The following is a 16,323-nucleotide window of genomic DNA, read 5'->3' as shown; positions in this document are numbered from 1 at the left end:
TGTATACGATTCATGTTATTTTATTTTATTATTAGTTATGTCTCTTCTATTCATTTAAAAATAAAATATATAAATTTATGTCTAATTTTTTAGCTTAAATGGTTAAATATCTTTAATCTTAAAATTATTAGTATATTTAGTTAATTTAGTTATATAAACACTTTGGTTTTTCAATTCGGTTTGATTTGAAACTAAACTAAACCGCACCATTTGGGTTGATAAAATCTTTAACCAAATAGTTTAGAAAATTATTGTTGTTTGTGTTTGGCTTAGTTGGTTTCATTTAGTTTTCTTTGCCAATCCTTAATTTACGCTATATAAAAATATTCAAAAAACAGAGAGTGAGTATCAGATTTGGTACAATGCAAAAGAGACAATACATGTTCCTCCAAAGGCATAGATCGTTGAAGAACCACAAGACTTATGCTTGGGTTATATTTGTATGGTGGATGGTTCATGGATCTTTACAGCATAATTCAGTGAAAGTGGATGGATATAGAAGGATAGCATGGAAAAAATCTAACTTATAAGAACGCGAAACTTAAGAAGGAGTAAGTCGGCATTGCACTCAAAACTGAAAATGCTAAGATGGGCAATAGATAATATGCTATAACATTCGACTTATCAGACTTTTGGAACAAATTGCAAAGACATAGCTGCAATGATAAAGAACCCACAAATTTGGCCAAAATTCTCAATAGAGATGGAGGTCATTCAAACTCTCCATGTCTATTGATGGAGGTCATTCAAACTCTCCATGTTTATTTTCTGGACTTCAAGATCTCTTACATTCTAAGGATGCATAACGAAATTGTTAATTCGTTAGTTAGAATTACTCGCTCATTTTATAAAAAAAAATATTTTATTGGTTGTTTTATTTTGGTTTGGTTATCTAGACCACCTCAAGTCTAAATAGTAGAATAATTTGTTGGCCGAAAAAAATATTCTAAAACTAAAGTGATGATCTAAAATAATAATGATGATGATTGATGCATATATGCTACATTGCCAGTATGTGTAATTGTATGTTAGTGGGCCGAAATGTTTTTAGTCCACAAAAATTATAGCGGAAGTAGAAAGATAACCAAAGTGAAAAATTGTTTCAAGAGGCAAACAAAGTAGACACTTGTAAATTTTAAGTTGAATCTTCTCTGTCTCACCCTTTTGCGTGTGTGTACGGTGTGTCTGTGGCCACTAATGTAGTAAAAGCAGAGTGCGTTGGTAAGGAAGAGCAGAAACAGAGAAAGAGGGAGAGATCTTATCCATGGCAGCTATTCCTAGTCTCCAAGCAATTCATCTCAAACTCGGGAGGCGTGGCAGCATCCAATGTGGGATCTCGGAGCCGAGCGGAGAGCCAGCTCCTATAGGGCATAAGACTAGATACAACGATGGCTTAGCTGAGAGAGTGTTCATGGGACTGTTCGCCAGAAAGATGGACAAGTTTGGTGGCTCGAAGAAGAAGACTGAGGTGAAGGAGAAAGGGTTTTGGGACTACGACTACGAGAGCTTCGTTGAGGTTTCAAAGAGAGTGATGCAAGGAAGATCTAGGACACAGCAGCAAGAGGTTGTGAGAGAGGTTCTTCTCTCCATGCTTCCTCCTGGCGCTCCTGAACAGTTTAGAAAGCTCTTCCCACCGACGAAATGGGCTGCGGAGTTCAATGCAGCTCTTACGGTGCCTTTCTTTCATTGGTTGGTTGGTCCTTCTCAGGTCATAGAAGTGGAAGTGAATGGTGTGAAACAGAGAAGCGGCGTTCGTATAAAGAAATGCAGGTATGCTATATGACTATTACTTGTTCTTTGTATTGGTTTCAAAATTGTCACAGACTTGCTTTTGAAGGTACCTGGAGAACAGTGGGTGTGTAGGAATGTGTGTGAATATGTGTAAGATCCCAACACAAGATTTCTTTACCAATGAGTTTGGCCTCCCACTCACCATGAACCCAAGTAAGTAATCTCTTTCCTCCTCTTCTACATTGGAGGGTTTGCTTACATAACTGCACATTTTATCCACTTTCTGTTGTAGATTTTGAGGATATGAGTTGCGAGATGATATATGGGCAAGCGCCTCCTGCCTTTGAGGATGATCCAGCCACCAAAAATCCTTGTCTAGCAGACATATGTACGTCTTGAAAAGTCTCAAATTGAATTAGATGTAGCTGGTATGTAATTTAAACTAACACATGATGATGTTGCCTGCCTACCTGCATGCAGGTTCTATGTCCAATCCAAGCTCGCCAATCTGCCCTAAACTACAAGCATGAAAGGGACTGGATCAGCCAGATGTGTTATTTACAAGAGATATACATTTACATACTTTTTTTACAAACACATACAGATAAAAGTCAACAATGTATAGAGTCTTGATACTAGTTAGTATTCTGTGTTACTATTCTAGTTGAGTTGTGAAAGTTTATGATATACATACACTTAAGCTTATTCATCTCCACCGCCTCTCTCTCTCTCCAGGTTTCCGTGAAGGGTATTTTCTGATTTAATTCATCTAGCTAGGGTGTACATAACTGAACAGGTAAAGCATTAATATTTAAATGGACCACACGTAAGAGTACAAACAGAATGAAAAAAAAGAGTGTGACTGGGAGGTGATTCATTGAAAGCACATGGAAGTTGGTTGGCCCAACAAACAATCACAGACATTAAACTGTTACTGTTAGTTACCTAAAGAGTAAGATACCCTTGTGTTTCTGCCCACTTTTCTTACTCTCTAAAGATAGCAGCTAACTTTGAGGGTCAAGAGAGAGAAAGAATGATTAGAGCTGATAAAACATGTGATGAGTCTTTCAGCTTTACAACACACTTCCATCTTCTAAAGTGATAATAGATCAACCCACTTTCTATTTCCTTTTTTCCTTTATACTCAATACATTGTTTAGAAGAAAAAAAAAAGACATCTCACCACCTGCTTTTACAGCTAAAGCTTAGATATGAAGATGGGGAGGAGTCATGAAACGATGATGACCAGAATCCCCACTTCAGATCCTCAAGATACCACCACTTCAGATATAATGGACTCAGTCTGGAAGCTTTATGACAACCCTTACTACTGTTGTTCACAGCAGTCTCAACAGCATCAACAACAACAACGCAAGTCTTTTATTTGGGATCTGAATTTCATAAGGGTCTTCATGGAGTCTGAACTAGAGAAAGCTCGAGCCGAGATCAAGGGGCTGAAGGCAGAGCTGGACTACGAGAGAAAAGCTAGAAGACGGGCGGAGATGATGAACATGAGGCTGGCCAAAGATGTGGAGGAGGAGAGGAAGGGTAGAGAAGCTGAGGAGATGCAATACAAGCGGCTCTTAAAGGAGAGATCGTCTGAGAAAGCAGAGATGGTTAGGATGAGACAAGAGGTTGAGGAAGAGAGACAGATGCATAGGTTGGCAGATGTTTTGAGGGAAGAGAGAGTTCAGATGAAGCTGTCGGATGCTAGGCTTTTCTTGGAGGAGAAGCTATCTGAGTTAGAGGAGTCCAATAAAGAAAAGGACAAGGAGAGGAACATGATCATGAAAACAAAGATACTGGATAGAGCGAGTAGTACACCTGCGAGTAGGTGTGAGAATCCACACATAAAGAGAGGGATCAAAGGGTTTGTGGAGTTCCCTAGAGTTATGAGAGCAATAAGATCAAAAAGTGAGAAATGGGGTTCGAAGATCGAGGGCCAAAAGGTTCAGCTCAAGACTCTTCTCAGACAAAAGACCACTCCAAGATGTGCTTCTGTTCACTCATCTGTTTGATACTGTAAAAGCTTAGATTCCCTCTCATTTGTACCTGAATAATCTATATCTAAGCTGGAAACTGTACTTTAAGAACACTCTTTGTTTGTACTAATATTCAGTGGATTTTGCACCATGAAGCTAATTAGACTTTGTTTTTTTTTTCTTTCATTTTCTCCATTTTTCATTTTACTTCAAATATTGATACTTACCATTTGAAATGTAAAGCATATGTTTATAGTCTAATTAGCTTCATGTTCGGAATCAAACTAGCAAATACTGAATAAATTTGAACTTGCTTCGGTGGTTACGGTATTGGATGATTCAGTGAATTAGAGACAATCACTACAAGAAAACAAATATTTAACGAGGGCTAATTTCCTCGTTAATTCCTCGTAAAAGGAAGTTTACGAGGAATTAACGAGGAAATGGGTTTCGTCGTTTATCGTCCGTCGTAACACACATTTCGTCGCCATTTCCTCGTAAAGTAGCGAGACAACCATTTCCTCGTAAAAACGAAGTAAAGATTTCGTCGTAAGTTCCTCGCCGCATTTCCTCGTAAAATCCTCGCGGGCTTTCCTCGTAGAAACCACGCGATGCATTCGTCGTTACTTACACGTAATTTCCTTGAAAAGAAATCCTCGTAAATTTGATGTAACTTCCTTGAAATATATTCCTCGTAAACTCCACGTAGATTCCTTGAAAAGCTTTTCTCGTAAATACCTCGTAAAATATTCCTCGTAAATTCCTCGGTTAGCTTTCGACGTAAATAACTCGTATAATGCGAATTTTTGAATTAATAAATAATATTGATAAATTTAATAATTATTAATTTAATTTAGTAAAAATATTTATATATTTGTGGTTTATAAATAAATTTTAAATAAAATTCAAATGCAACAAAATATTTTATATATAAATAAGTTTTGGATTTTATAATACATAAATCGAAAAAAACTAAGGCCCGTTCATCGCCTCGTAGAATTCCTTGCTCCTCCTCATAACATCCTCCTCGTCATGTGTGCCCGATGACTCGCCTGGAATGGGATTTTGTTGTTTCATGTTCCTCAACAAAGTTTCTCATTCCGGATTTGTGGCCGCTATAACGTCGATGAAGGCCTCGAGTCCACTCACACGGAACCGCCGGCACCTGAAGAAGAACCTGGAGGGTCTAACTGACTACCAGGCTCACCGAACATGTCTCTGTAGTGAGCAGTAAGCATGTTCTTGCGAACCTGCAAAATATATTTTTTGAGTTTATGATCATCAATAATAAAAAATCTATCATCAATAATTTAAAAATCTATCTAACGAACATAAATTCCATAAACCTATCTAAATTCCCTAAACTAACCACCTAATATACTAAACTAATTATGGGGAGCGAGGAAATTACCATTTCGAAGGAGAGAGGAATGGGAGAGGAGTTGGAGAGGAAATGGGGAGGAATTGGAGAGGAAGTTGGGACGAATGGAGAGTGTGAGGTTTGGGTTGTATATATAACTTACGAAGGCGTCGCAATTTCCTTGTAGCTTTACGAGGAATTAATGAGGCCCGTCTTTTATTTCCTCGTAAAATCCTCGTAAACTTACGAGGAAATTGCGAGGCCCGTCCCAAATCCAACGACGAATAAGCGAGGCCCGTCTTTCTGGTCCTCGTAAATGCCTCGTAAATTACGAGTTTTTAACGAGGTAAATTTCTAAACCTCTAAAATCAGAAACCCAAACCCCAAACCCTAAACCCCATCTTTCTTATATTCTACTTCATATATTACAAACATATCTTCCTTTTAACCTCAATATCTTCTTAACATTTCAAAACTCAAAATTTAAAACCACAATTCTTTAACTTCTAATATCAATCTCTTCTTTCTAATATAACTTTATACAAAATCAAATTATTTATTTAAATTTTCTATTTTGCAACAAAAATATAATCTTTTGAAGATTTGAAAATATAATCTTCTTAACATTTCAAAACTCAAATTTTAAAACCAAAATTCTTTAACTTCTAATATCAATCTCTTCTTTCTAATATAAACTTATACAAAATCAAATTATTTATTTTGCAACAAAAATATAATCTTTTGAATATTTGAAAATATAATCTTTTCAAAATTATAAATTATTAATGGGGTTTGGAGTTTGGGATTTAGACAAAATAGAAGAAAGATGGGGTTTGGGGTTTATGGTTTAGGGGTTTAGACAAAATATCTCGTTAAAACCTCGTAAACCACGAGGAAATTACGAGGAAATAAAAGACGGGCCTCGGTAATTCCACGTAAGCTTACGAGGCATTTACGACGATTTCGTCTTACGTGGAATTAACGAGGCTCACATTTTTTTTTTCGTCGTTATTTCCTCGTTAACTACGAGGAATTAACGAGGTATGCTTTCTAAACGCCTAAAATCTAAAACCCCAAACCACAAACACCATCTTTCTTATCTTCTACTCTTCATTCCAAATTTCAAAACTCAAAATTTAAAACCACAATTCTTTAACTTCTAATATCAATCTCTTCTTTCTAATATAAACTTATACAAAATCAAATTATTTATTTTGCAAAAAAAATATAATCTTTTGAAGATTTGAAAATATAATCTTTTGAGAATTATAAAATTATTAATGGGGTTTGGAGTTTAGGATTTAGACAAAATAGAAGAAAGATGGGGTTTGGGGTTTAGGGTTTAGGGGTTTAGACAAAATATCTCGTTAAAACCTCGTAAACCTACGAGGAAATTACGAGGAAATAAAAGACGGGTCTCGGTAATTCCACGTAAGCTTACGAGGCCTTTACGACGATTTCGTCTTACGTGGAATTAACGAGGCTCACATTTTTTTTCGTCGTTATTTCCTCGTTAACTACGAGGAATCAACAAGGTATGATTTCTAAACGCCTAAAATCTAAAACCCCAAACCACAAACACCATCTTTCTTATCTTCTACTCTTCATTCCAAATTTCAAAACTCAAAATTTAAAACCACAATTCTTTAACTTCTAATATCAATCTCTTCTTTCTAATATAAACTTATACAAAATCAAATTATTTATTTTGCAACAAAAATATAATCTTTTGAAGATTTGAAAATATAATCTTTTGAAAATGATAAAATATAATTTTTGAAAATTATAAAATTATTAATGGGGTTTGGAGTTTGGGCTTTAGACAAAATAGAAGAAAGATGGGGTTTGGGGTTTAGGGTTTAGGGGTTTAGACAAAATATCTCGTTAAAACCTCGTAAACCAACGAGGAAATTACGAAGAAATAAACGACGGGCCTCGGTAATTCCACGTAAGCGTACGAGGTCTTTACGACGATTTCATCTTACGTAGAATTAACGAGGCTCGCATTTGCTTTTTTTTTATTTTCGTCGTTATTTCCTCGTTAACTACGAGGAATTAACGAGGTATGCTTTCTAAACGCCTAAAATCTAAAACCCCAAACCACAAACACCATCTTTCTTATCTTCTACTCTTCATTCCAAATTTCAAAACTCAAAATTTAAAACCACAATTCTTTAACTTCTAATATCAATCTCTTCTTTCTAATATAAACTTATACAAAATCAAATTATTTATTTTGCAACAAAAATACAATCTTTTGAAGATTTGAAAATATAATATTTTGAAAATTATAAAATTATTAATGGGGTTTGGAGTTTGGGATTTAGACAAAATAGAAGAAAGATGGGATTTGGGGTTTAGGGGTTAGGGGTTTAGACAAAATATCTCGTTAAAACCTCGTAAACCCACGAAGAAATTACGAGGAAATAAACGATGTTGGTGTGTTTAAAATCTAAAACCCCAAACCACAAATACCATATTTCTTATCTTCTACTCTTCATTCCAAACCTCAAACCTCAATATTGGTGTGTTTAAAATGATGTTGAAACTTCCATATTTATATTGAACTTTTGCGAGGAATTTGCGAGGAACAGGTAGGTAGCAAAAACAAATGTGCTTTAGTATTCCTCGTTAAAATCACGTAAAACATTTCCTCGTAAAGAAGACGCGAATTTACGTTGTGTTTACGAGAAAACTCTATTTCCTCATTTCCTCGTAAAGATGATGCAAGCTTTACGTGATTTTAACGAGGAAAGAGAATTTCCTCGTTAAAACCACGTAACTTTACGTTGTTTTAACGAGGAAATGTTTTCTTCGTTACTTTACGAGGAAATAACGACGTTTTGTTCTTTCTTTGTAATTTCCTCGTAAAGTCGACGTAATTTTACGAGGATTTTATTTCCTCGTTAATTTTCCTCGCCAAAGTGTTGTTTTCTTGTAGTGAATTGTTCTCCCCCAAAAGTAAACTAATGAGATTCCTGATCTAATCTTTTACTGAACGAACGAATGTAATACACAAATGCATTTCTTGATCCTTCTTACTTGAATTATGATTGTTGTTGTTTCTCTGTATGTTTTGATACATACATCTGAAATGTTATTTGCCAATTCAGGACCGGTCATGAGATTTTAAGGCCATAAACAATTTAGTGCTGGACATATGGAGACAGAAAATGCCCTCAACTTCTGCAGGTACACATATCACTGGATTAGACCTCTTGTGTTGGTGAACAAAATGAAATGGGAGTGAGAACATGAAACTGTTTATCAAGTGAACGAATGATAATACTTTGGTTTCTTCACACTTTGTGAACCAATGAAGCGATCCTTCTGCATATTCATATACAGGAGGGAGCTCATTAATAATCTCACACGGTGATGCAGGAGTAACATACCTCCAATCGTTGGTGCTAAAATCGAAAACTTCACATGTAGTTGCAACATCGTCAAACTCTTGAGAGTTACATAGCCAAACTGGTTTTTATGTGCATTGAAACTATATTTACCGAATCCATGCAAGGATAATGGGTATATTCCCACCTAGTCAAAGAGAAAGGGTAGGAAGATGGAGACATATCTTGTTGAAATTTGGATAGGGGAAGACGCATACTAGACCATCACAATTTCTGGAACAAACAAAAAGCTCCTTAATAAGTAACTTGACTTGGGTAACTGATGATTGATGGTATGTATGTTTTAAGCATGATCAATCTTCAGCATCCTCATTAACAGATTTCTGACGACAGCTCAACTGTCTTTCTTGGAAATTCTTGGATTGTATTGCTTGAATACTTGCTTGCATCTTGGATCTTCATTGCTTGAATACTTGCTTGAATCTTATGAGACATTTCACTGGAACCCTCTCATGCTGAAGACATATAAGTGATCAGGAAAATGAGACGCGTGCTGATATACATATGTACAAATAAATAATAATATGGATTAAATCAGAGTTTCAAGGCTTCAATGCTTCCAAAGATTGGTCTGCAAAATTCTGTTTGTCAAAATTTCTGGAGCAGCCTGAGGAAAAATACATTTTGAATCATATCATTCCTAGTAAATAGAATTACTAATGGTATAATATGTACATTTTTCTTATAACAAAAATATATATGAATAAGATAGTTAGATTTACTACGAACAAAGATCGCATCGTTTAGAATTATTTGAGTTCTTCTAATCAAGTATATAACAGAATGAAAACACTAAAAGTAACGTAAATTAAAAATATAGAAATAGCGTAAACCTTTTTAACATGGGAACCAGTAGTATTTCTGTTTTTCCTTTTTTTTGTCACTTGTATTTCTGTTTTTCCTGGACCTGATTGTTCTTCACATATTTAACTAAACATCTTAGAGCATCATTATCGTGGGCTCTTAACTTTGGTCCTTAGTAATTTTGGGCTAAAAAAAAAGAAAAAAGGTTTAATTAATTAAGAACCATCGAAGAAAGTCCTTTGTTTGGATCTGTTTTGGGCTGGTCCTTAGGACAGGTGGAAAGATGAGATTGGACAGAGCAAGTGTCATTGTTTCTCTCTCTCCTTCTCGTCGTCTCCCTCCTCTCCTTCTCTTCGTCTTCTCCTTCTCTACTTCTCTGGACAGAGCAGGTGGAAGATACATTAATGTTGTCCCTGCAATAAGGATGCTCTTAGTCGACGTCCTTAGTTTCAGTGAAGCTAACCGAAGAGGAGAAGCGCAATTCTCGTGCTGAGAGGTTAGATTAGGGTTACGAAAGGCGGTGGTGGCGCAGTCGTACGCGAGGATCTTTTTCAGGATCTCGGTGGCAACAAGGGAGATTTATCCACGTGATGTGACGACGGCGGAGTTAAGGGAAGCGGAAAGTGTTTTGATTAATCATATGACGGGGAAGGAGTATAGGCTTAAGGCGATTGGTGATGCCGGGCCTGTGATTGATGCTGGTGGTATCATTGCGTATGCGAGGAAAGCTGGGATGATTCCTTCTGCAGCTGCTTGATTGATTTCTCCCTGCCAGGTATGAGAGATGAAGATTGCTAATTTGTGGAATGTGATTGAATGGTATAGTACTCTTGGGAGCTTGATGATGATGCAAAAAGCATAGTTTTTTATCCCTTTTCTTGTTGAGATAACAGAGTGGTAAAGATTCTGGTGTAATTAGGCTCTGTTAGAAGAACTGTGTGATCGTCATCTTTAATCATGTTCTCTGTTATGTAGTGAAAACTGGTGTACGAGAGATGAGCTTGAGTAGATTGATGCACCTGAAGTCTTGTTTTGACTCCTTCCTTTTCAGGAATGTGAAGACCGTTTAATATCTTTGTTAATCGGGTTCTACCTGTTCTTCACAAAAGGCATGTAAGAGGGAGTGTGGTGGTTGTGGGTTTGTGGTGAGGAAGGAGAGAGATGAAGATATTGCGCACGTTGTGCCTCCTGTTTTCAGCTTCTGTACAAAGGTATTATGTTTCATCACTTCATGTCATGATCATCTTATTGCTATGTCTAGGGATTTTATAGTTCTTTAGTTGAGCAGCTTTCATGAAAGTGATAATCTATAAGAACTTGATCACCAGAAAGTTAGATTCGAGACTTAGTTGAGCTTTAGAGTTTATTGATATAGCTGCACATGTAATGTAACCAGGTACTCGATGCAAAAGAGCAGATAGAAGCAAGGGACATGTACTGGGAAGCTGTGAGTGTTGTTTCTGTTTCAAGTTCTTATGCTTGTTCTCTATCTGTTTCATACTTCATGTGCGTGTGCTTTGTTGTTCTGTTTTATGTTTCATGTTTCAAGTTGTACTGCTTGTTATGTACTTCAAATGATTTTTACTAAGAGACAACATAAAAGTTTCTACCAATAATCTACATATTTGCTTGTATTTCTTAATATTGTCTCTTAATCAAAAAATAATAAAAAAAAATGCTAAGAGACAACAATTTTGTCCCTGCAATAATGTTGCTCTTATGCTCACGGTAACTTTTATCGATTATTTATAATCCAACTGGCGCACGAGGGTGGACGTGGAACCATCGAGGATGGGCTAAATTGCTTTGAAAAATTGTTAGGTCTTATAAAACTCGAAATACAAATATTTTAAAGCCAAACAATGATTCACTCATACCTTTTTTTACTGCCTTTACGCTTTCTAGTCAAAGTGGGTCAACCACAACAAATATTCGAAGACATCTATCATTAATTAAACGACTTCTCCCACTATAATTAGATAATTCAGTGTATTCGTTAAGAAGTGTAAGAAAAACTATCTTATTCAAGTAATATGTAATAACTATCATATTAAATTTTATCAAGTTGACTATAAGCAATTGTTTGTTTAAACTACAACTTTAGAATAACTAATCAATTGCTATGCTAGAAGCTTCATATAACCAAACAAAGTTTTGTTGAAATATCTTCGTAGTGTGAATGGTGTAAAAGAGTACATGATCTAAATTTTATTAATATATTTTTAAATAGCATGTTAAGTTTGCCTTTAAGTCAAAAAGAAAGTAAGAGAGAGATAAGGTAGAGAGAGAAAAGGGTCTCGAGAGTTTTTTCTTCCGCTCCGATCGATGTCGGTGGGCTTTCTCAGCCACGGCGTCGGTCGGGAAAACATGTGCTGCTAAGTTCCATAGTTGTGTCCTCTGCTTTCTGTTTTTTCGTTTGTTCATTTTAGCTTCGGCGGCGCACATCTATCTAGTGGCCGTCCGATTTAGGGTTCCGGGAGGCGGTGGCTTACATAGCACCGCTCATTGCCGGCTTTTGTCTCTGGCGCCTACGCTATCTCCTCCGGTGTTTAGGCGGCCGGCTTTGAACCTTCTTTAGAGCGTGAGTCATGGATTGTGTGGTTTTCTTGTCTTCGTTATCCGGCTCCGTTTGGTGCGGATGAGACCTTGACTCGGTCGACTGAAGCTCTCCGGCGATGGATGGAGCTACGGTGGGATGAAGCAAGAGACGGTTGTGTTAAAGGTCGCTAATGGTGTCTTTCGTTGGCCTTAGATGAGATCTCGGTTCAGTACCGATGAAGCTCTCTGTTGGATGAATAGGCGACGATGATGGGTACAGGCGTTCCGGCGAGTTCAGGCGTAACAGTGGTTTGGCTTCGTCTTCTCCGGCAATCTCGACGTCTGGGACCTAGATGTGATGAGCGAGTGACGCGTGTGTCGCGTGCTGGTAGATCTCACCACGTGGGCTCGCGTGCGAGTGGATTTGACGCGTTGTCGGTGGAGTAGTTGGATGGGTGGATTTGGGCTTTTAGGCCCATGTTGTTTTTTATGTTTGCCCTGTTGATCGGGCTTCTGTCTGTAGTTTGGTTTCGGGCTTAGACCCATTAATAAAATTCTTTAGAGGGAAAAAAAAAAGTTTGCCTTTAAGTTTGCCTTTTGGAATTTAGTGACAGAAAATTGGTATTGTTGTAGTAATTTAAGATTATAGTTAAACTTTTTTTTTCCGTCTGAACTAATATTATTAAATAAAACCAAAGCCTAAAAAAGCTACATCAAAGATTATAAGACAGAAAGCCCACAACCAGGGCAAATAAAGAGACACAACACACTGGGCCTTAAACCTAAACCCAAGCCGCCCCAAAAAAAAACACGCGTCAAAGAGAACACGCAAGGCCGTCCACGTGTTGTCCCCGCATCGAGACTCTGAAACACGCGTCTCACCGTCGCATAACCGTGACCCAATGCCGGAATCTCTCTGGAAACCTTCAACGCCGGTAACTCCGCCTGACAGTTCACCACATCCATCTCGGAAACAAGATTTTCCCGGCTTCAAACTTTGCCGCCGAACCATAACAAAGTAAATTTCCGGGAAACTCAACCCCAATCGCCAAAAACTCCACCTTCGACGAATGTATCGGACGTTTAGGAATCCTCAGCTGTACCACACCCTTCCAACTTCGGAGAGCATCCATTGATAAATCGAGAGCTCGTCCCACCTTATTTCTTTGCTACAATCCCAACCACGAGACCCGACCGGTTAAACATAAACCGCCGGAATAATCAAAGCCGGATGATTCCGTCGAGGAGAACGCGAACCACCGGAATCAAAGCCGGCTACACCATGTCAAAAAGACCACAGTGTACCAGAATCATCGAAAAAAGCCATTAAAAAACATAAGGGAAGGAAGAAAAATAAAAAGGACCACCGCGAATCTCTCACTCTCTCTCAAAAAAATTTTTAGAGAAAAGGAAGAGCATTCTACCATCCCTTTTACTTTTAGATCGTCAAGATTATAGTTAAACTTTACTATTTATTTGTTATTATTTCAACATAGTTTTTTGAGAAAATGACAAATATAGCACCAATCCAAGTTTTTGTTCCAAAACTAGCACTCAAGGCACAAAGTCACAAAAATAAGTTTCATTAATATGATCATTTACCATAGTGCCCCTCTCTTTGTTTGATTAATAATCCTTAAAAAATAAAACTTGAAATCACAACGTCGACGGCTTCTCACATCTCCGCTGTCGATGACTTCTCACATCTCCGGCATCGATCGTCTCTCGTCATCATCTCCGGCGTCGCTCATCTTTCGCCGTCATCATCTCACTGTCACTCATCACGTCTATCTTCCTCAGCTTTGCTGCTGCGCCGCCGTCTCTGTTTCGAAAAGGTATCTTCCATCCATGGATTTTTGATTTTGATTGACATTTATCTAATATAGACTTCGAATTTCGTTGAATCAGGTATATGGTATCGATTTACTTTTCAATTTTCAATTTGGTGAAGCATTTACGCTATGATCCATTTTGATGGATTTTTGTGATTTTGGTTTAAAGGTATTTGGTAACGACAATGAGGGAGACGGAAAAAGAATCCGATCGATATGGATCCGTGGTGTGGTCATTGCGAGTCTCTTACTCCCGAGTATGCTGCAGTCGCTATGGATATCAAGAGCGACGGTGACGTTTTGGCTAAAGCTGAGGTGACAGAGTAGAATGAGATTAAGCTTTACACTTGACTGAAGGACCAAGTAAGTGGAACCTCGATTCTAAATCAGTTCAAATATTTTTGTGTGATTTGTATTACAATTTCACATATTTTGTGTGGAACTGTGGATTGTATTGCTGTTCAATTTGTTGGACTGATTGAAAGCCACAGTTTCTGAAAAAGTTAAATGACTTGTGATTTAGAAAAACAATAGTGACGTGGGTGAAGAAAAAGAAAGGTCTTTATAGTGTATATAGCCTCACCACGTTATAGATGATGCGGAGAAAGTTTAAACTTTTGGAACAAAGTCGTCATGGGTTACTCTTGAGCTCTTTGGTGCTATGTATGGTTTCTCTATCCACTTGTTATTTTTGTTGCTTCTTCTCAAATTCGTTACAGTTGGGATATTAACCAAAAAAATGTGAACTTTTCAGGGTGGTTTAACATGATCAACTTGCTGTTGTTTCTAAAACTGAAGAGGATGTCATTTGACCAAGTAGTGAATAATTATTGGAGACCCCTAAGTTTTGTATTGATTGAGTGGCTTTAAGAAAATGTTTATTTTTTAACCAATGTGATAGCTGTACCAAGCAAACTTGAATTATGCAGGTTATTACTGATTAATCTAGTTGTACCAAGCAAACTACGGATACATTTACTTTTGGGATATTTGGTCTTGCTCAAAGATTAGCCTTTTTTGTAGCATATCATTTCCAAGACTTGAATAGACATCAATCTAAAGGTTCAGTTAAGCTTTAGCTTAGTAATTATTAAGTTTTACGTGTTATGCTGTATTTGACTTTTTGCTTTTCCGATTTTGGAAGACTTTATTCAAATTTAGGATAGCTATCCTGAACAAGAATTGTTTTAAGATTGTCTAGATAATTATTTTCTGGAAGGCTTTCCTAAAACTACACATATCTTTTTAAAAATTTTAAAACTTTACACATTTTCACAAGGACAAGCAACAAGACTAACAATGCTATAAGAAAATTCACGAGCCTACCAAAGATATCAACATGCTTAAGGAGAACAAGACACCAAGCAAAAAATTTCAATTTTGTTACCATCTAATTTTCTGGAAAGCTTTCCTGAAACTACACAAATCCTTCCTGAATTTTTTTATAAACACTACAAAGTTTCACAAGCACAAGCAACAAAAAAACTAACAATATTATAAGCAACATTTACTAAACACATTCAATAGATGCAAACAAACAACAAATGAATATGTAAATAGAGATATAAAACTATAAATTAAAGAAACCATTCTTAAATTAAATTTTAAATTTTTAAGAAATCATTCTTAAATATTTTACTTTATATCCTAACATTTTCGTTTTAAATATTAAATATTCAGGCAGCTCTTCCTAAATATGTTATTTACTATCCTAACATTTTCTTTTTCTAAATAAATATTAAATTTCCAGGAAGCCATTCCTGAATATATTACTTGATATCCTATAATGATATATATGCAAGTTTTGTTGATATATAATTTTTAATTTTCCATTCTAACATATTACATTTTAATTAAATATTAATTTTTCAAGAAGCCATTCCTAAATATTTCATCTTGTTATCCTAACATTTTTCTTTTTAATTAAATATCAAATATCCAGGCACATCTTTCTAAATATGTTATTTACTATCCTAACATTTTTTTTAATTAAATATTAAATTTTCAGGAAGTCATTCCTGAATATATTATTTGATATCCTAAATATGATTTATATGCAATTTTTGTTAATATATACATTTTAACTTGCTATTCTAACATATTATCTTTTAATTAAATATTAAATTTTCAAGAAGTCATTCCTAAATATTTCATCTTGTTATCCTAATATTTTTTTAATTAAATATTAAATATTCAGGCATGCATTTCTAAATATGTTCTTTACCATCCTAGCTAACATTTCTTTTAAAAATTAAATATTAAATTTTCAGGAAGTCCTTCCTGAATATATTACTTGATATCCTAATACATTTTTTTAAATTAAATATTAAATTGTCAGGAAGTCCTTCCTAAATATTTTACTTGCTTTCCTTAAACTTTATTTTTAATCAAATATTAAAATTTCAGGAAGCTATTCCTAAGTATTTTTCCTGCTATCCTCACATTTTTTTTCATTTTTAATTAAATATTAAATTTTCAACAATTCCTTCATAAATATTTTACTTGCTATCCTAACATTTTATTTTAGTTAAATATTAAATTTTCAAGAAACACTTCTATAGCCAATGAATTTCTTATATGTAATATGTGTTTTGTAAACAATGAACTCTATTTGGAGATTTTTCAAATTTGGATTCTCTGTTTGGAGATTTCTATAGCCAATG

At 35.8% G+C, this 16,323-nt stretch overlaps 2 protein-coding genes and 2 long non-coding RNA genes across 4 annotated transcripts; 3 read left to right on the top strand and 1 right to left on the bottom strand.

Annotated features, from left to right (window-relative positions):
• Positions 1-1,110: 1,110 nt before the first annotated feature.
• LOC108826830 (beta-carotene isomerase D27, chloroplastic) lies at positions 1,111-2,425 on the top strand. Its single transcript, XM_018600177.2, has 4 exons — positions 1,111-1,770; positions 1,838-1,944; positions 2,024-2,119; positions 2,212-2,425. The coding sequence occupies exons 1-4, from the start codon at positions 1,265-1,267 to the stop codon at positions 2,259-2,261; spliced, it is 759 nt and encodes a 252-aa protein (XP_018455679.1). The 5' UTR covers positions 1,111-1,264; the 3' UTR covers positions 2,262-2,425.
• Positions 2,426-2,625: 200 nt separating this feature from the next.
• LOC108826829 (protein BRANCHLESS TRICHOME) lies at positions 2,626-4,043 on the top strand. The gene has a single exon (XM_018600176.2). The coding sequence runs from the start codon at positions 2,943-2,945 to the stop codon at positions 3,747-3,749; it is 807 nt and encodes a 268-aa protein (XP_018455678.2). The 5' UTR covers positions 2,626-2,942; the 3' UTR covers positions 3,750-4,043.
• Positions 4,044-4,516: 473 nt separating this feature from the next.
• On the bottom strand, positions 4,517-5,445 carry LOC130499381 (uncharacterized). Its single transcript, XR_008938244.1, has 2 exons — positions 5,125-5,445; positions 4,517-4,963 (listed from the first exon to the last, which is right to left on the bottom strand). It is a non-coding gene; the product is annotated as an uncharacterized LOC130499381 (long non-coding RNA).
• A 4,139-nt stretch (positions 5,446-9,584) lies between these two features.
• On the top strand, positions 9,585-10,908 carry LOC130499555 (uncharacterized). Its single transcript, XR_008938429.1, has 3 exons — positions 9,585-10,065; positions 10,342-10,501; positions 10,687-10,908. It is a non-coding gene; the product is annotated as an uncharacterized LOC130499555 (long non-coding RNA).
• Positions 10,909-16,323: the final 5,415 nt, after the last annotated feature.

This window comes from Raphanus sativus, chromosome 9 (assembly GCF_000801105.2).
Source record: "Raphanus sativus cultivar WK10039 chromosome 9, ASM80110v3, whole genome shotgun sequence".
Lineage (NCBI taxonomy): Eukaryota > Viridiplantae > Streptophyta > Magnoliopsida > Brassicales > Brassicaceae > Raphanus > Raphanus sativus.
Note: the sequence above shows the minus strand (reverse complement) of the source record. Positions and strands in the feature narration are given on the sequence as shown.